Source organism: Passer domesticus, chromosome 5, assembly GCF_036417665.1.
Source record: "Passer domesticus isolate bPasDom1 chromosome 5, bPasDom1.hap1, whole genome shotgun sequence".
Taxonomy (NCBI): Eukaryota; Metazoa; Chordata; class Aves; order Passeriformes; family Passeridae; genus Passer; species Passer domesticus.
This window is the reverse complement of record NC_087478.1, coordinates 75,614,834-75,635,462: the sequence shown is the minus strand read 5'-3', so window position 1 is coordinate 75,635,462 and position 20,629 is coordinate 75,614,834. Positions and strand designations below refer to the sequence as shown.

Genomic DNA, 20,629 nt, shown 5'->3' with positions numbered 1-20,629 from the left:
AAAATGAGCATGTACTTTTAAAGGAAAAAAAATGGGAAAATAAACTGGATTGCACTGGTCAGCTGAGTTTAACTCAACATTCATTTTACTTGGCCACTCTGCACTTTCAATTTACACTGCTAAATTGAAAAATGGACAAAATCCTGACACAAATTATACACTCAGCAGGCGTGCGGGGGGGAGGAGGCGGGGGAAAGCGTATATGCTGCAGGATGCCAAGTCAGCGTTAGAAGATGACGTTTTCCCCACAGAATTACTAATTTTTACGTGTTTTAACTGTCCCGTTGTCCCTGAGGGCCGTGACCGCTGCGTGAGGGCAGCAGGGGGCGGCCTCCGCCCGCCATGGCGGGGCTGGCAGAGCCGCGCGCTCGGAACGTTCTGGAACAGCCCCAGGGCCGCCCTGAGGGGCCGAGCCGTGAGGGGCCACGCCGCGTCCGGAGCCCGGGGAGGATCGGGCGGCGTGTCGCAGCCGTGTCCCGGTTAAACCCAGAAGGGCGGGGGAAGCTCAGTCGCTCCCGCCTCGGCATGAAGCTCGGACCGCCCCGCTGCCGCCATGCAACCACTCAGCGCCGCGATCCCCCCTGCCTCCATTTTCTCTGGGCTCCCCCCGCAGGCAGGCGCCCTCAGCCCGCCCTTCCCTGCGGCCCGAGCGGGCCGGCCCGGCGGGAAGGGCTCGGGACGGGTGCTGGGCAGCGGGGCCCCGGCTGGCGAGGCGCAGAGCCCGCTCCGCCGTGAGGGGCAGGACCCGGCGGCCCTCAGACATCTTCGTTTCGGTTCCCCCTTCGCCGGCGACACGGGCGTGTTCGCTTGGAGGGCCTGTGCGTGGAAACACAAACTGGAAGAGTTGGCGGCTCTCCTCTCCCGTTATCACCAGGGGTTTTTTAAAACTCTTGGGCTCTCTGGAAGCAGCGCTGAAGGGGCGCGGTGGGCGCACAGCTCCGTGTGCTCGCATGTCCCTCCGGGGGTTCCTCGGCTCCTCCGCGGCCCCGGATTAATGCTTGTGCCGCTCCTGGATGTGTTCCCACCCCGTCCTCCGCTGTCCCGTTCAATGCGCAGGAGCGGTGGCTGTGTAAAATGGCGAGACTGTCTGCGTGGTGCTGTGTGCAGGCACCGCCTGCTCCCCCCCGAGGCTCCCGTCCTTGCATCTAAAAAAAATTCCCCTAAATGTAACATCCACAGCGTCTCGGTCTGTCCTTTCCGTCCCGAGTAACCGAGCACGTAACATTCCGGCCCCCGAAGTGTATTCCAAAGACAAGGTTGCTGAAATCATACAACCCCTTTTAAGAAACCCATACCGATTGTTTAAAAGTACTTGCATTGCACCCGTGTCACGATTACACATGAGTTTATCGGTACTCTTGAACACTACGGTTTTTTATTTTAAAAAATCATTATTTTAAAATAACTTTTTAGAAAAAGCGTTGCCCCGTGTCACGATTTTAACACGAGAGCGTATCACTACACCAGGTGGGGTTTTTTTAGTTTTTATTACTGCTGGTGAAGAGGACAGTGAATCCTGGGATTTAAAACTTTCCCCGGGTGCGATGGTGGATTTTAATTCCCGCAGCCAGCGCCGCGGCCGGCAGTCGGGAGCAGAGGGATAACCGGGGATGTACCTCTGTAAAAAAAAACAAAAACCAAAAAAAAAAAAAAAAAAAAAAAAAAAAAAAAAAAAAAAATCCCGAGGTGTCTGCAGGGAGTGGCACGGGCATATTTTAGCACTGCGGTTTGTCACGCTGCTCAGGAGCACCCGGGGATCGTCCTGATTAATCCGGCGGGTTTGGACTGAGCGCTGTCTGACGCAGACACAGAGACAAAGCCTGTCAGACAGAGCCGGAGAAAAGCTGCTCGTGTTACTGACTTTGCATCACCTCGAGTCTGAGTTTTTCCCCATATATTGAAAAAGGCCGAGGGGAGCCTAGATATATATTTATTTTATATGTATAAAAACTAAATGCCAATCAGAATACCTCAATCCCGGGTTTACCGTTTATTAAACTGTTTTGGGAGATTCTGCAAGGCCTAGTGCTCAGGGACGAGGTTGCTGCTTCATACAGAAAAGAGACATTGAAAACAATCAAATGAACAAAAAAAACAAACTAAAAAACCAAACCAACAACAACAAAAAAGAACCAAACCAACAAGAAAAAAAAGGAAGGTGCCTTCCCTCCGTGTGTGGAGTGTCTCGGAGCAACCCGAGCAGCAGCTCAGTCGCCGGCAGCCAGCAGCGCTGTGCTGCTGCCCGCCTGTCCTAAGCTGGTATTTGGGGGTGTATTTTTGTTACTTTTAAATTTTATTTCTTTGCTTTACTGAGATCTCTGCAATATATTTGGGTTAGGTAGTTAACCCTTTCTGTTGCTGATTTACCGGTCAGGGAAGGCAGCGTGCGGCCCGCTGTCGCAGCCCTGCCGCGGGCTCTGTGTGTCCCTGCGGGCCCGGCTGAGTTCTGAGGGCGCTTTTCCATCGCCCCGCCTCGCAGCGGAGATCTGACGGGTCGGAAAGGCCGGACGCGGATAAAAATAGCTGGTGGGAGCCGGGGCCACCCTCGGCTCTCCCTGCCGGCGGTTCTGGTTCTCGGCCCTTGTGCCGAGCGTGCCCCGCGGGTGGGTGCCGGGGCGGCGGCGTTCACAGCCCGAGCAACGCTGCGCTGCCCGCGGCTGGGAGCTGCCTCTGCTCCCTCAGGGAGCGGACGAGCCTGCAGGTCCTGCTCCAGAGTGCGGCTCTCACATACCCTAAAAGTATTTTTCGGTTATGAGAGCCCGTTTTAAAAATTTTATTCCCAGATTTTAGAGGTTTTTTTGGTGTTGTTTTTTTTTTTCCCTCCCGTTTCGCACAATGTTTCTGCAGTGCTCACATTGTTTACTGCATCCTTTGAGCGTGTTACAGTGAATTTGGGATTGAAACGACATTCGTAGGGTTTATTGCTTGTTAATGTGGGCGCTTCAAGTGAGGCTGTTTGAGTCCATAGTTAGGCCTTTGTCAAAAGATAGCCCGTTTTCTCCTAAGGATTCGGCACCCAACACCTGCCAGGGAGATCCACGGGAATAGTAAGTGCTTAGCAAAGAGGAAAATAATTTTCTTTGTATTAAAAATGAAACTAGGAGCCCCAGTGGCGTCTCCGTCTTGCAAAATGAGGGACTAACTCTGAGAGCCCTCTTGCTTTTTTCGAGTAGTGCGTGTTATGTGGAGAGCAACTGGAAATCGCAAAGAACTTTCAAATAAATAATAACTTTCACGGAGCACTGGTGAATAAGTAACACTGGCTATTAAATGGATTATTAGGAAAGTAATTTTTTTGAAGAGTGAATGGAAGCAGAATATTGCGGGGTACTCGATAATTCAGTGCAATCCCTTTTCTCTGCGCCTTGGAAGGGAATATTTGCGAAGTGCCTGACTTGGGTTCTGGCTGCCGCTGCCGCGCCGCCTGCCACCCGTGTGCCCTCCCTCTGCAAGGGCAGGGATGGCTGGGGACCTGGGGAGGGATCCCGAAGGGATTTGGGAGCGGCTCCGTGCCGCTGGGGCCGGAGCAGCCCTGCCCCGGCACGGTGCAGCCGGGGCGGGTGTGCGGCATTGCCCCCCGCGTCTCTCAAGGCTGAGGAGAGAAAGGGAAATGCACCTGACTCCTGTGGTGATTCTCACAGGGCCTCGTTCCTCTCCACCCTCAGTCAATAGAAATTTTGTCTTTCCGTTAATTAAAAAAGTACAGTAAGGCCCTACTCGTCGCCTCCATAGTTTTGGTGGTTTTTTTTAATTTTTTTTTTCTGGAAAATTTTAGTAATGGACTAATGTAATAAACATGGATACGAAGTGGATACTGAAAAACAAACAAACAACAATAAAAGCTCAACATGAAATAAAATAATAAAATGCAATACAACCAGCCAAAAATCCAGCACCTCCTGAACTCTACATTTTTTACTGCTTGTGAAGAGGAAGGTCAATATAAGCAAAAATACTGAAATCTTGGTTTGTGAAGTCTCTGTTGTAAAAAAAAATATTTTAAAAGCCCGTTAATTCCTAATTAGGAAAAAATGAATGGCTATCAGAGTCTTTTTTACCTAAAATGCTTAGTTCTTAAACTGGTAGGGTCACGTTTTAAATGTTCCCGACGTCTGTAACCGCTGAGATCGTCTGTAACTTACTGAGATCTTTAATGCGGTGTCAGCCAATATTTTAACTACAATAGTCACAATTAAGCGAGCGGGATTTTTAGAAATATTTCCTCCTAAGCACGGCAACACTGGGGCTCGGGGGGTGTCCTGGGTTTTGTTTATTTGTTTGGCTGGTTTTTGCGTGTGGTTTTTTGCTAGTTTGTTTCGGGTTTTTTGTTAGGGTTTTTCTTCTGCCCACTATCAGTCCTTCAGCATCAACAGGCTTCCCTGAAAGGTGCTGACAGTTTCGGGAATACTCTGTTACTTTCCCGTCATTTCCAGGTAAACTCCGATGTGGTCTCAGAATTATTTCCTGTATTTATATGTTTATGATTTAAAACCAATTGCGGCCAAGTAGCCCTTAATAGTATAATGTTTACTGTCTGTGATGTTGATTAGCTTCCCACGGGGGGCTGTCGTCTGGATACAGGTTTTTTTGCTCTCCATTTTAAATGCTTCCAAATGATCCCGCATCCTTCCAGCAGAAAAACCGGGGGAGCGTCTTCTAAGATGTTATTTAACACGAAATTACGACTTGTTTGAACGTCCACAAAGTACTGATTTCGTGTCTGCTCTCAATCTATTACCTCAAATAACATCCCACGCTGTGCTCAGGGCAGGCGTTCGCTCTCCCGGCTCTTCCTGTGTCCTATTAATAGGACAAATCCGCCCGCGCATGACCCTTCCTACAAGAATTCGGCTACAGTTTGCTTTGACTTATCGCTGCCTGTAAAATGGGTCCTTTAATTAAAAAAAATAAATTAAAAAGACTAGTATATTTTCTCTTTCACAGCACTTCGATGGGGAGCTTGGGGTGGAAGAGCACCACGCGTGTTTACCTACAAACCAAGATAGTGCCGAGCTTTGCCTGCATCTTGACAGAAATCTGCTGGCTCTTACTAAATAAATTCTGTTTAGTTTAGCATTTTTTATCCCAAGGAAGTGTGTTTCGGTTGGTATGCAAAAAGCAGAGCGGCAGTCAGGGATTGCCGCTAATTCCCCCGAACTTTGTCAGGCATTGTCAGATCAGGACGTGAAAGCACTTCCATAAAAAACTTCCTTTCTAAAAGAGAAAAATTCCCCACCAAATAAACACACAAAAACAAACGAACAAAAAAAAATTAAAAGTAATTAAAAAAAAATAAATAAAACAAACCCTTGGGGTTTTTTTAAGGTAAATTTGTCCTTAGCTGAGGGAGATGCCCAGCTCCTGCTGCCCGCATGGAAGGAAGAACCTTCTTCTAAAGGAAGAGCCCTGATGTTCACTCTACCGGTTTGCTCTGTCGCTCCCTTTGCATTTAGAAGTGGGCTTTAGTGCATTTATTTCTCACAATAAGCTATTATCGCTGTTAATAATTGTAAAAATGTAAAAAAAAAAAAGTTAAAAAATATGAATTCATAGCCTGCTAGCAGAAAGTGCTCCTCACTCCCCTGGCAATTAAATTAAGGTCATCGATTTGGGTTAAGGAGCATCCTTCAATTTTAAGGGAGAGGTGCTTGAAGTCAAGAGTGCCTTTTCCGTGTTTTTTTTTTGTTTGTTTGTTTGGTTTTTTTTTGTTTTTGTTTTGTTTTGTTTTTTTTTTTTTTTTTTTGTTTGGTTTTTTGGTGGGTTTTTTTTGTTTGTTTTGTTTTGGTTTTTTTTTCCTTTCTTTTCCCTGAAGGATTTCCCCTTTTAGTATTTAAGTCGTGTTGAAGAAGACATTTCTCCTCCGTGCTCGTTTAGGCTATCCCTCCCTTGGAAACTCCAGACGGGAGGGAAACAGGCACCCATGGTTTGGGAGGTTTTGCTGGTTTTTAAAAAATGTTTTCCTGCAACCATTATTCTGAGGATCCTGCGACGTTTTCATTCACCGGCTTTCAGGGCTCCTTTCTTCATATTGCAGCCGGCCCAACTTGAGACTCCGGAGGAGAAATGAAAACTAAGTAAAAATAATAAGAGTAAAAATAGAAAGCAACCTCTTTCCTTTCCTCCCCGTCAACCCAAAACTAAGCTGCGCCCCGAGCCACGCTTCGCTGGGGGGATCAAATTATCCCTCTTCCCGTCGGGACGCTTAAGAGTCATTTTATCTGCCTGAACTTTAGGACAAAGGTGTTTTCCAGAGGAAATTTCCACTCCTGCTGCCGCCTCACACCAGAGGGCGCCAGGAGCCTTCCCAGTCTTTGCTGTCTCAAGTGCTGCTGGAAATTAACTTTTTGGGCGCTCTCCCTGAATGTTTTTCTAACCTTTCCCTTTTAAAATATACAGCTGGATTCCAACTTTTTTTTTTTCCCGTATAAAATGCGTGTTGGTTTGTTCTGGTTTGGGTTTTTAAGGTTTTTTTCCCCGTCCTTGTAGTACCCTTTCCCAGCTCTTGCAGGCCTTCACCCTACTGCACTCAGGTGATGTACAGCTTTACTCTCTTTGCTAACTTGATTCTCATTAAGTCACTGGATGATGTTTGCATGACATTACAGTGTTTCTGTACAATTCTACATAAATTACTAAAAATGAGGAGAAATAATAAGAAAGAGAAGAAGAAAGAATAATCTAAATATTAGGGTATGTCATTTCCATGTCTCCTATAAACGTTTATCAAGAACCAAATGTGATTTTGCTATTCACATCTGAAGATCAACAGAAATGCAAAATGCATGATCCAAATAATTATTTAAAAAATCTGAGCATAAAACATAAAAACCGACAAAGAAAGACATTTTCATTCTGGAGGCTGGTGGGAAAACTCAGTTGAAGAGAAATGTTTGTCCTTGTGCTATTTAAATTGAAATATGGATATAAAAAATGTATGGGGCTGTTTGTTCATTTATATAATTTAATTTAGCATCTGTCAATCATAAAAAAGTAAATGAATCAAAGGTTTCTGACTTTACTCAAACTCTAACCCCTTTAAAGGATCAGACTGTATTACTTACTTGCTAGTGTTGATTTTTATCTTTGAAGTGTGTGCAAAAGATGAGAATCTTTGTCTCAGACCAAGTGGGACGGTGTGTTGGATATTGTGAGAAAATATTTTACAAGGCAACAGATGCTTTCCAATCCTAAACCTGGAAATACACAGTGTTTCTCTGTGCCCAACATACTGAGTGTGGTGGAACTCTGACATTCAGAGGTCTCGATGGATGTTCATGTCTGGCCATGGCAATGATGGGCGCTTGACAACTTGCTTGATTTCTTTTTTCTTCTTTTTTTTTTTTTTTTTAGGAGTAGACTTCTTGGAGAGACTTCTTGACTCTTGGAACAAAACAGGAAAAAAAACCACGTTAAATTCATCTTGGACCTTGTGCCACTTCCATCGAAAGTCCCTCTTTGACTTTACTGGGAACAGGACTGAGTAATTTAAAATGCTATTTTGTAATAAAAATCTTTTAAGTCTTAAATATTTCCATACAGTGGAGCAAAGAAGTCTCAAACGTCATCAGAAAGACTGCTTCTTGTTAGGTGGTTACAATGTGCCATTTCTGTTCAAATAACGTTTACAAATAAGGGAGACAAATACATTTGTACAATTTGGCAGTCTGACACTACAGTTGGGTGTTTGCAGCTTTTATACATTATGGAATTTCTGACAATAATTTTAACTCTTTGGGTGCATAAAACAAAGCCCAGATATTTCTCAGCAGCAGCATTTCCTCATCAGGTCTCTTAGCTGAGCCTTACTGGAGTGTAGGGTTTGGTTACAGCTAAGCTCAAATCTAATTTTTACAAAAGTATGGAGGGACTGTGTGGCAAGGCAAGGTGGGAAGAGGGACACAGAAGGAAGAAGCAGTCTTCTTCTCCAAATGTGCCAAGTCCACACCTGTGGGATCTTGGAGAACTGTTAAGTTCTTGTCTTTGGAACTTCTTCCCTCCTTGCAGTGGCTTTAAAAAGGATTAAGTGAGAGAACAGATACAGGAAAAGCCCTCAAAATACTACACTTTTGGAAGGTCAGATAGGCTGCCTTCTACAGGGGCTCCAGGGTTCAAATCTGAATCCTGAGCTGCTGTGATATTGTGCCCAGCACCACGTCTTCTCATTCAGGAATACAGCTTTCATGGGTTAGTTGTTTGTTTTCCCTCAGCATAAGCAAGTACAGCTGAGCAGCATTCATGTAGTCATACACACCTTACCAGTGATCTCCTAACAGGGGGGTATTGTCCAAGACAAAATTTACCTGATTTTCTGCCAAATACTACTACAAGTCTCAGTTTTCTTTCTTTTTCTGGGTCTGTTGTGTCCAACTGTGATGTCTTACAGCAAGCTTTCCAAGGGAAGAACTGTCTTTATACTGCGTATACACTGTGGTGAGAAGGGAGAGATTTGTTGTCTCTCCACTGCTGCACTTTCCTTGTGTCAGGAAGTACCTGTGTCTCCTTGTAAGATGCACACAAAATAAAAATATTTTCATGTTTAAAGGTGTACTTCAAGGGGAATAAAAGCCAAAAATGTTAAGCTATAAACCTGTTGGAAGGAAATATATCTTTGGGGGAGATCTTTAAACTGTGGTCTTTTCAGAGGGAGAAAAATGTAGAAATACTACCAACAAAGTCATGATAAAAGTAGAGAAAACAGAAAATTGTTCTACAATGGTACTTGTACATTTCATAACAGTTGAGTAACCTTTCCTTCATGCTTTGGGCCTGATCTTGAAGAACACCTTAACCAAATATCACTGAGGACCATGGTGGTACCACATAGATCAGATCCATGTGTTTGGGTCAAAAGTGGCCCCAGCTGTTAGAGGATAGCTATCACCAGAAACTCAAACTCCTTTAAGCCAATAGCAGCAGAGGAGTGAAAATGCTCTGTAATTATTTCCTGAAAGTGTTTAGTGATATTTGCCTTTAATCACTGAAAGCAGTTTGTTCTCTTGTGCTGCCGATTCAGAGACTTGCAAGCAGATCTAAAAACAGCATCACATCAAAACACTGGGAAAACACAGAGATGGACATGGTGAATACCAGAATAGCTGCCAGGGTTACAGCTCTGCACAGAAATGCAAGCATGAAAGTGCCAACACATAAACTAGCAGAGCTCGTTGGGCATATTCTAACTGCACTAGGAAGAATTCTTGTAGTCATTCTTCAAATTAGTGCAATATGGCCCGTTTTGACTCTTAATACCTTCCTTGAAATAACAAGGGATTCTCTGTGTGGTTAGAGTGAGTAGGATGAAAGTAGAGACCTCAGTGGGATTTTTGGGTAGGGAAGCAGGGTCTGTACACACACACTGGCATCAGCAGAGTCTCTGTGCCTATTTCATTGTTACTTTTGGTTAGTTGCCTATATTTGTGTTTGCAGGAACCCCAAAGTACTGTCAAGTAACACATGTGCAATGGGAGAGTCAATACAATAAACTTTACATATTACCTGTTTTTCACCCAATATACCTCTGAGATTCCTCTTTTCACTAGTTCACTGTGGCAAAATCCACTTATTTAATGTCAGTCTTATATTCCATCTTATTGCCGGTTTATGGCAAATTTATTTTGGGTTAATCTTACAAGCACAAGTGCCACCACTTAACAATGGTCCTCTGTCTACATTTGTGATACTTTCCAGTGCACTCTAGAGAAGCAAAACGTAAAAGATATGGTAAAACAGCCTCTTGTTTTGATGAAAAATTGCTAGCAGTCATAATGTAATTAACTTAACCAACAAGGCAATAAAAATTAAGTGCCCAGTTTATAAGTGATCCCATAGTAAGGCTAAATTTCCTAGAAGTTATACAGCGAAACATTTTCCATTAGGACATTCATAAAATTTTGTATTCAACAGCATCATTTCCTTGGGTCTTTTAGACTCCAACAAGAGGGCTGTGGTTGAGAGAGAAGCAGTGATACACATGACCAAAAGGTTGTGTTCCATCAGTGGGAAAGCTTAGGGAAAATGACAGAAGTGTTATACATTATATTTTTTTTCTGACCGGACTTTACTTGAACGCTCAAATGATAGGGTCATAATTTTTTGTATTTCTGAGGAAGTAATATTTTTGCTACTTGTAAGTGACTGTTTGTAATTTTTGCTGTAATAATAAGTACCTATCCAATCAATCTTGATTTTTAAATCTCTTTTAGTCTCTTGAACAAATATGTTTACAAGAAAAGTCCAGTTTGTTTAGAATCATGCAATGATTTAGATTGCAAGGGACTTTGGAAGTCATCTCATCCAACCTCCTACTCAAAGCAGACCTAACCTGTTAAGATGAGTTGGTTTTCTTTCTTCCTTTCTTTCTTTTTTTTTTTTTTTTTTGTTTGGTTTGGTTTTTTTTTGGTGGGGTTGTAATAACTTCAATGGTGGTATTTTGTGGCAGTAATTCTTGCTGAAGAGCTTGTTCTAAACCGCTTATCATTTACTAAATTTCCTTTTTTGTCTTCTCTGCTATGAACATACCCTGTAGTTACCTTTGGAATCAACAATCCCTGTTCATGACTTATTCTTCTCTTGCCTCTTGCATTGGAAAAGAACAGAGACTAATCTGAGTATCTAGGGTGAAATATAGTTTGGAAAATGTTCCTTCTCCTGTGTTAGAAAGATTATAGAACCATATTCTGAAGTATGACCATACTTCAAGAATATTGCCTTGAATCTAAAGGTAATTAAACCATTCTTATGTTTTTAGGCCCACAAGAAAATTCATTTGTTTCCTATATATTTCCAGAGATGATGAGCTGCTGATTTATTATCCTTCCTAAATTATAGGAGAGCTGAACAAAATATGAAACCTAAAGGCCTGGCTTTACTCTCAGCTGCTCTAATTCGAGTTCAGCTTCTCCAGTGTTGATGAATTTATTCCAGTTCTACACTGCTGTGACCAAACCAGAATTTGTTGCATAGTTTGCTTGAAAGAATTGGACCTTCTTCCTGTGATCTTAGATGATGAGCTTTCTCTTAGTTGGTCTGTAGTATCTCTTTCTCACTCTTTCCCTATGTTACAATTTTAAAAAACGCTTCTTTTCAAAAGAAAATGCCAAACTCTACCTGAAAAACTGGATTACACACACAGTCGTGCAAACTGTTGTTTTTTAAAGGGAAGCTCTTTGCAGACCATGAAACTTGGGAAGGATCCTGTGGAGGATTTGGTCATGTTTAGAAACCATCCTGAGTAGCTATGGCAACTTCATATCCGGGGGCCAAGATCGTGTCCACATACCAAATATCTGACACTATCCAAGATCCTTATCCAATGTGAAGAGGAAACTGTAAAACTATAATTGCCTAAAACAGCCCCTAGAGAGAGTACTGCTGGTTCTTAAGAAGATTTTTTGACATCTCAAATACAGCTTTTTCTTAAGAGGTCTGAAAGAGGAAACTTGTGAAAGAAAAGAAAATAGTGAAATGAATAAGGTATCTGTAACTCTGAAAAAACAGGTTTCCATCTAGGTCCCTTCTTTGTTACTTGCTGTGATTTCTCAGTGAACATTTAGTTAAATGAATTTTGAGTGTTCTATAAGCCTCTGAAATATATCAATATCATTTGCTTTGGTTCATATTTTAAGTGGGAGTGGTTTTCAATCTGGGTTTCAGCTCCCTCTAATCTGGATCAGGTGGGATTGACGCTAAATGCAGTTGAGGAAGGAGCACTGAGGGATGCTGATTGTAGCAGAAGTGGCTGGTCAAGGTCCATTCAGTCACCTGGTCCAGGCAGTTCAGATGCTGACTGTGTTTTTTTGGTATTACACTTGGAAGTGAAGCTTCCAAGGCATAAAAATCTGCACTTCTATGCAGTGAACATCTTGGCTTCAGCACCTTCAGCCTGTTCTTTTTGGTAAAAGCCAGGCTCTATAATATTTCTTTTAATTATTGATCGTTAATATAGTTTCTTCTCCCTGTTCTTGCACAGCAGTGAGATTTTTACATCCTGCTATATTTAATCCCTTTCTGTTTTTCTGGATCTGGCAGGGTTCTGCAACACAGGTTTTTCCAAAGGAAGTGAGTCCTGGAAAATGCATCACTAAAGGTACTGATCTAAAAAAAACAGGTGAATAAATGGTGTTTTGGTTTTGGCAGCCAAGATAAGGTATTACATATTGGTTCAGGTAGAATCAAACTCAAACATTTAAATAATGGCATATAACTGTGTTTGGCAAAATATTTCTGGCTACTTTTCATGAAAGCAAAAAGACACTGATATATCTGGATAAATAGGAGCAGATGGTAATTTTCATCATTCTTCTTTTCCCTGCTTTTACTAGCATCCTAGTGAGGGAGAACTAAAAGACAAAAACTCCTCTGAAGAGAATTTTGAACAGAAACTGCAAAATAGATATCCCAACTTATGACTTAACCTTTGCCCTGTGGGGTCATGCTCTTGAATGCTTTTCATCTACTTGATTAATAAAGCCAAAGGATTTTCATCACTGAAAAAAAATGTTCAGATGTGTTTGCCAGATTTTACATGAATTAAGGGCTGCTTTGATTTGTGAAAACTGCATTTTTGGTGAATATGTTCTTATTCAGGAAAAGCTCTCCATCGTGATAATGGTTATCTGCAAGTCAGTGTTAACTTGGCAACCTTCATGGTTTGGCAGCAGATTTTAGCTTTACATAACACTGAGTTATTATTATTGTATCAAATTGCAGCTTTTATGAAGTAATCAAGTTTTCAAATGTTGGGGTTTTTTTTAAGTCAGGAAATGCAACAGGCTTTTTACAGGAATGTGACTTTATGCTCTACATATCCTGTACAGTTCATTATATTTCATTTAAAATACAAATCAGATTAATGCAAGTATCTAGTAATCAAAGATATCTCTTATACCATCTGAATACAAAGAGTCTCATTTTATGTTTCAAGATCTTTTCATTCTCCACATTTATAAAATGCCCGGTGTTAATATTGCAATGGCATATTGTTAATATTGTATAGGGGTTTTTTATGTTTGACACAAGACTTAGGATGTTGGGCTGATCTTGATTCAAGGTATTTGTAATATGAGGGACAGAATTTCTCTCAGTAAAGATGTTTTGTATTTCAAAGTTAATCAGAAAAAAATACCTGTAAAAGGCTAAAAGGTACTTAAGGATAGTGGAAGATGCACTTGGTGACAACAAGTTCATAGAGAGTAAGATCTCCAGTTTACATTGGATCTTCATACAAAGAGTTTGGGTTTTTTTTTTTTGTTTAGCTAGGCTAATGATGTCCTATAGCAAAAAAATACACAATATTAATAACTAAACAACTAATCTGGCATAAATCCTTGATGTCTTGATTCCTTTCTAAATGCATATTAATTTTGTGTTACTTTCCTGTTTCTACACTGCAATTTAAAGTGTGAAATCTGTAAGCCCAGTAATTAAACTTTTATTTAAAAAGAAAATAAAACAACTTTTCATGGCAGTGGTCCTGTTTCTATTTTCCAAAGCTGAGGCTGATTCTGCTATAATGTGTATCCCGATGCCATGTCTCTCACATACCAGCAGTAACAAGAAGATTCACCAATTGCCTTGTTAGTGCAGAAATCAAATGCTTCTGTCACAGGAAAACTCATAAGCATTTCTGACATTCCTGTGATCCATCAGCATCACCAGCTTTCCCACCTCCTTTTTTGGAGGATGCAAATTAAGTTTTTGTGTAGTTGGAGTTGAGGGACAAGACAGCTCATTGCTACGTGCAGTGGTAATGGAGCTTTTAGATCAGAGATGTTTCTTCCAGGCCTGCATTAGAAACTTCTGCTCACATGCTGATGTTAGCCTGAATCTAAAAATAAAATAAATCCCACCTGCCCAGTGGAGCTCAGCCAGCAAAGTTCCTGGTGTGGACACAGCTGTGCTGCCAGGAAAAGGCTGCTGCCAGATTAACCTGTTGGGTTTAGAGCCTGGTGTAACTGCAATGGCATAAAATCTCTTTCAGCTGGCAAACATTGGAGCTCTGTTGCAGAGCTCTGCTGTTGTGGCTCTGTAATGCTCACGGGGACTGTGACACAGCCCTGGTGTGGGAGCAAAGGGGAGACAAAGACACCAAGAGTCGTTGCCAGGTCTGCTAGTAGGTGTCCCTTTAGACTGTGGGAGCCCCTTTGAAAACTCCCCCCTCCATAAATCCATCTTTTCCCCCTGGGAGATACATTTCCTATGTGTGTCAGTTCCTGCCACTGGGTGCAGGAACATCTGCTGATGTGACTAGATTGTCTTTGCCTCAAAAACACTGAGTATTTATTGCCCTTGCCCTGGCAGCTAAGTGCTAAAGAATCTGACCCAGGAGGATTGCTCTGTGTAGCAAAAAGGAGTTGGGTCTTCAGCCAGATCCTACTGGGACTGTAAATGCCTCGGTTCTTACCAGATACTACAGTAAGAACTCTCTGCCTGCTTCACAGTCACAGCAAGAGGACTGCACAAAACCATAACCCAGCACTACATCAGGTTCAAAGTGTTTCTTCTGTCATCACATGCATCTGCCCTCGGATATCAGAAAACCACAGAGAATTACAGCAGTGAGGAAATATTCAAAGGTCATCCCAGGATCAGTCTGAGTGACAGGTGATTGTGTTTTTATTAAGTTTTCTGTCTCTGATACCTGTTGATGTAGGAATGGTTGAGTTCATGGGGGGCAGCAGCTTCAGGACTCCTTCGTGTATGTGGACTTGATTACTCTTTCTTCCTCAGATGAATGTGAGAAAGCTTGGATGGGCTGCAGCAGTGGCAGACAAAGAAACATGACTGTGATGGTCTTTGACCAAAATTAATTGTCCAAAGCCCTTTAGCATGGAAAAAACATCACTGGACAATGACACAATAGGAATTAGTGGAGTGAAGAAGCTGAAGAGGGAGTGATTGTTCACTGTTTCCTGCAGTATGAGAAGTAGAGGACATCAAATAGAGTTTAAATTACTCAATACTTGGAAAATATCTCTGGTCCCTGAGCAGAGGTGTTTGGAGGCTGGATGAGACAATACCAGAGTACTGATCTTAAACACTTGGTCTTTGTATGGCAGCTGTTCCCACTGTTATTTTCCCCTCATCAGGAAATAAATACCCGAATGCCCTCCTTCTCTGCCCCATGAGGAAGCTGACAAAGAGCTGCTCTGAAGAGGAGGAGGTGAGGCTGCAGACAGGAGGAATACCAAGAATGGGAAAAGGGGACGACTGCCTCCAGAATTCTGGAGGAACTGTAGCTGCAGCCTACAGTTCCTCCAGAATTTCCCTTGTATTGAAATATTAAACATATTTTTGGTTCAATATTAGGAACTAGTCATGCTAGTTATTGTTACCAAACAGATTTGATAAGGTGGCTATTTAAAATCCATAGAAGTGTGAAGTTCTGACATGATTGAAATGAAAGTGAGTCAGAGTAATTTTGATAAACTGTATGCTACAGCAAGCTCCCAGTTTCTTATTCCAATTGAAGAAAAAAAAATTAAAACAATTCCTGTATCAGAACTTCTAAATTAACCTTCTGAAAAATCAGTTGCTTCAAAGCAGTATCCAAATCATAACATACAGCAATCAAACAGAATATTTTAGTGATCCTCTTATTGGGAGCAACCTGTTATTCTGCCTTACACCATGCCTTTCCTACCCTGGAGGGAATGGTCTAGCACCAGTCTAGAGACAATAGCACATCCTAGGATCTCAGAGGTGGAACTGAACCACAACAGAACATGAAACAGTTTTCCAAACTAGAAAAGCCCTTGCCCCAAGTATTTTTAATCCACATATTTCAGAACATGTCAGACAATTGATTAGCAATCTGTTGCTGAAGTGATGTATTTATCTGATGCATGGTTTCACTTAGCAGCTACAACACGTACAGCAAAGAGTTGAAAAAAAAATGAACTGGAACTCTATACAACATCTTTTATTCAAAACAGATGTATTACTTGGTATATGTTTAACATTCTCCTCATAATCCCAACTTGATCCTTAACCATCATGCATTAGAATGTTGCTTTTAAAGAAGATGAAAATGGGCTGCTAAAATGCTGCCCATATAATCTGAATTATTTTCAGCCCTGTTGTTAAAGCTTAGAGATAAAATTCTCTTTTGAACTAAGGTTGAAGGCATTGTGTTTGATATATTGGTATAATTCCTGCAATATAAATACTCATAAATTAAGTTAGTGGTATGGTATGATTTCCTGTAATCTGTTTCCAGAATCAATATTTTATTGAATGAACTTCTTATTTTAACTTCTCACTTACTGACCCAGTGGTGCAGCTGCAATATGTGCTTGATCGCTCACTCTCCTTTATTTTTTTTAAACAGACCTGACTCTGCAGCAGTGTAGATGGGGCAGGTTTTTAGAAGAATTGCACTTAATATTGTGTGGAAAGAGATTGAAAATAACACTATCATGCCCTAATGTAGAGGCTCCCCTCTTAACATCCTGTAGTAATTTAGAAAATGGCTATGTAATGTTACTCCCATTCTATGGGCAGGAAGACTGGAGCCATAATTATTTCCTTCTTAAAGGATGCTTGACTTTAAGCACCTCCTCTTATATTTACTTTTCTAAATGTGGATTTTATTTTTAAAAATCCTTTATACATAGCAACTGTCATTTAGTTAACTACCTAAGATTTATTGCAAGCTTCTGCCAATGAGTGTGTGACCTCATGCACAGCAAAAGATTGTTAATTCTGAGCAGGTAGAATTATCTCACCTTTTGGGAATGTGCTAATGAAGATGCTCAGCAGTGGCTTTGGTGGCTGGGGTCCATTGGCACGTGATAGCTCAGCCTTCTGCTCTGGCTTTTAGCCCTCGTGACTTCCTGGGCAAGCCAAATTTCAAGCAGTGGGATTGCCATGTGCTGCTCTGGTTTTAGCCTCTTTCACTTTGCATTACAGTAGCAATGAATTATTTATTATTAGTAATCATATTAGTAGGGTTAACCCTTTTGCTGTATATTCTCCCCAGCAGGCAGTCTTTGATCTGCTTCTGAGGCAGAGGTAGTGACAAAGACAGATGGCAATTTGAAATTGTTCCCTTGGTTGACTTTTGACAAAACTGTGGCTGCAGAGAAGCAGATTTGTGCGCATTCTTCCCGTCACTTGTACGTAATTATGCAATTCCCATGCAACTCTCCACAAGTCAACTGTTTCCTAGAGGCACCTGCCCTTCCTCAGTAAAACCCAAAGAGAAATCAGATTTCTGGTTAAAAAGATATAAATATTTCTGGTTAATGCATAGTTAAAAATATAGAGAGGAGGAAACGATGGCATGCATTTCAGGAACATTTTAGAGGTTGGCTAAAACAAAATACAATAAAAATTGAAAACGCTACAATGAACGCTTGAAAAAAGCAAACAAAAATATTCAGTGTTTTTGGTCCTTATGTTCTTACATTTGATGGTTTTCTGCATATCCTATGAAAGAAATCTTCTGAAAGCAGAATTGCAATTTTATCATTTAACCATTCCTGATAATAGAGAGAAGCTGGAAATACGAAATCTAACATCTGAAAAAAGAGAGCATAAAAAGATCCCAACACTTAAAAAAACAAACCCTCAAAGTTTCAAATATTATTTTTCCTTCCAGAAAATCCTGTGATTTTTGTAAATTCTTAGGATTAGAATCGTGAAATACTTATTTTTAATAATATTAACTACTTATTTAATAAATTCTTATATAGCATATTTATATAAAGTAACAATACCTCAATCAGCTCGGTAGCAATGCATAGTTCCTGTGCTGTATCCTTTTCAGGAACACAAAAATTAGCAGTAATCAGCATCATTCCACACAGACCTTCAGGTACCCCAGGTCTGCTGGGAGCTTTGAGTTGCAGCAGCAAAACCTGTTGCTGTATCTCTGAGCTGCAGAGCCAATGATTTTATGATTTCCCTCTCCTCAAACAGATCCTCACTCCCTTTTTTCTTTGCTGTTGCTTGTTCTGTGTCTGTGCTTTATAAGCTACACCATATTTAAGAATGCATTGATCCCACTGTGGGTTTTGGGGGCGGAGGGGGGAATGTAATGGAAGTACTAACAGAAAAATTGCTCTTTCTGTGGTGGCCAGAAAAACTGTATTAGACAAAACTGCTTTCTTTTATTTTATTTTTTATTTTAAATCAGCATTTAAAAAGTATTTTCTGTTGTGGTAAAATCTGTTCTATAGATGGAGTTCAAGAAGGTGGAGGGTATGTGAAAGCACATATTGTAAAAGAAAAACTGGATTGTTTCATAGTTAGGGGTTCTGTACCTAAAATATCCCTACAGATTAAATTTCCAATTTCTTTGTTCTCGGACATTTTGTTCCAGATGGGCAAACTGAGAATGAACAAGGTTTAAGTTGAAGCCTTTATAGAAGCAGCCTTAATACTCTAACTTGCACATTCTGGTCTGTAGGTTTATAGGGGGATAATGCTGCCATAAAAGTCCAAGACAGCACAGATATTCTGCCAACCTATTTGCAGACCTGATCCTGAGAAATCCCCTCAAAACTGGATATTGACCTCATGTGAGGAAGATATGAACCTCATCCCTAGCCCCAGTTCCCATGGTAGACTTGTCCAGCATCACTCTGGATGTTTCCAAAGAATGTCAACTCCATGAAGACTGGTGCCATTCTCCAGTGGAGATTAAAATGGCATTTGTGAGATCTGATGCTTCAGAGGGCAGCTGTGTAGTGCTACAGCAAGAAGGAAACCAGCCTCTAAAAGATACCACTGTAAGAAAAAAGCAAGGAAAAGCCCAGTCCTGGAAACAAAACAGAACCAAAAAGTGTGGAAGTCTGGTGAAACAATGATTTGGAGCTGAATAATATTATATCAGGTCTGTATGCTTTTAATAAATAGTTGGAAAGTCTTCCATGAGAAGTTTCTGTTCAGTTTTATCTCAGGGACAGAAGTTGCTCTTTCCCTCTATAAAGAGCTGAACTTCCTGAGCTGGCACATATTGGAAGTTTTTTTTCACTGGCACAGGAAGCTTTTTTTTTTTTTTTTTTTTTTTTGGTAAAACACTTCACATTTATGTTCTCACTTCAAACAGCATTGAAGGCATAGGACTCTGCTCCAGAGCCCTCTGAAGACACTGAGATCTGCACACTGACCTCTACAAGTTTTAAACCATGTTCTTCTTTTGTGCTCCTTTTGTTTTAATTAATTGCCACTTATATAAGAAAAGTAAAAAATTCAGGCGACTCAACAGACACAAATCCTGCAGTTCAGGATGGAAAAGGAAGGATACTGTGTCAAGCAAAACCAGCTTCTGTCTTCCCTGCTACTTGCTGAGTAAGCTTGAGGAGAGTTTTGCAGCCCTGCACTGCAAAAAGGAACCAGATAATCAATGACACTCTCGTCTGTCCATATTTAAACATTTATGGGAGAGATGTTGACAGATGATCTCACCATCTAAACTCCCTTTGTAGTTGATGGAAGGACAAAGACACTTCTGTCTCATGTTTTTCTGTATGCATTTGCAAGTAAACAAATGGGTATGCATATATACAAATGTAAAGGTTATTTTAAATGGTGTCAGGACAAATCTTGAAGAATAGAATTAGGTGCTCTTTCCTGGCCTTGTTTGTCTTCTCTTTTGTTTTGCCAGCGCAAAGTGAAGTCAGTGGGTTTTGTGCAGCCAGAAGAATAAATCTTTTCAAACTCCAGAAAAAAATATGTACAGCAGATAACAAATAAAATTCAGGGTAGGTGGCACCTCTCTGGCCTATGTGTGAGTGGATATTCTGTTTACAACCAGCTGTTATATTAAGGATGTAGGAATATCTACAGTTAACATAGCTGAAACTTTGTTTTGGCCACATTAATGAAGTGTTCGGTGTTCTGCTTCTCTTCTGGGCTTTTGCATCACTGACTCAAAAGCTGCACTGTTGTTAATGCAGAGAGGCTGTCTTTTTTGTCCTGTGTCCAGTTGCTCAACTTTACTTTCCCCCTATGCCTCATCCTGCAGTCTCCCTCTGAGGGAGAGCTGCAACCTGAGAGTCACAGACCGCAAGGAGTGCTTGGTTTACCCAGAAGAGATGAAACTGCTGCTGTGTTTGTACAAAACATTTATCTCAGTATAAAATCAGTATCTTGTTCAGCCCTAGAAACTTCTCTGACAAGGCTTAACTGAAGTCTCAGCCCTCCTTCAACACATGTGATTTTGTCCATCATGAAGGTTGCAAAAACATCTGTCCTGGCACACAGGGATCCCTGTCTGGGATCACAAGGAGAATGATTAAAAACCTGGAAGACAGACATTTCCCAGTCTGAGCTTTCTGCCATGGAAACAGGCACTATAATGCAAACCTGACTGATCTGTTGCAGGGAAAGAAAAAAAAATCCCAACCAAAAACCAGAAAATGTCTTTGTAGACAGTTGCTGTTCCCTAGTTGTTCCTGAGCCCTTGGAGCCCTCTCACGTTTCACTAATGCAATCAGTAAGTTGTCACTGTAAGCTGGCAAGGCAGGCAGAGATTTGGGGGAGCCCTTGAAGGCAGACAGAAGGAAGTGTTATGTACTTAGGAGATCTGTGTTTGTCTGATAACAGCCTAGGCCAATTTGTAGGCCTGTGGCATATCTACCCAGCACTGAAGTGCCATGAAGGATTTTTTTATTGTGACCTTGAT

At 41.3% G+C, this 20,629-nt stretch overlaps 1 protein-coding gene across 13 annotated transcripts; it reads left to right on the top strand.

The window, feature by feature from the left end:
* The first annotated feature begins 388 nt into the window (after positions 1 to 388).
* On the top strand, positions 389 to 19,007 carry LOC135301020 (uncharacterized). 13 transcript variants are annotated; one of them, XM_064421144.1, is made up of 6 exons: positions 389 to 2,259; positions 12,028 to 12,085; positions 14,439 to 14,601; positions 15,087 to 15,160; positions 16,982 to 17,114; positions 18,323 to 19,007. In XM_064421144.1, the coding sequence occupies exon 1, from the start codon at positions 554 to 556 to the stop codon at positions 1,208 to 1,210; it is 657 nt and encodes a 218-aa protein (XP_064277214.1). In that variant the 5' UTR covers positions 389 to 553; the 3' UTR covers positions 1,211 to 2,259; positions 12,028 to 12,085; positions 14,439 to 14,601; positions 15,087 to 15,160; positions 16,982 to 17,114; positions 18,323 to 19,007. The 13 variants fall into 13 exon arrangements, 9 of the variants coding, with proteins under 9 accessions (XP_064277214.1, XP_064277212.1, XP_064277213.1 ...); XM_064421142.1 differs by having other exon boundaries at positions 16,979 to 17,114; XM_064421143.1 differs by having other exon boundaries at positions 14,728 to 15,160; positions 16,979 to 17,114.
* The last annotated feature ends 1,622 nt before the right edge of the window (positions 19,008 to 20,629 follow it).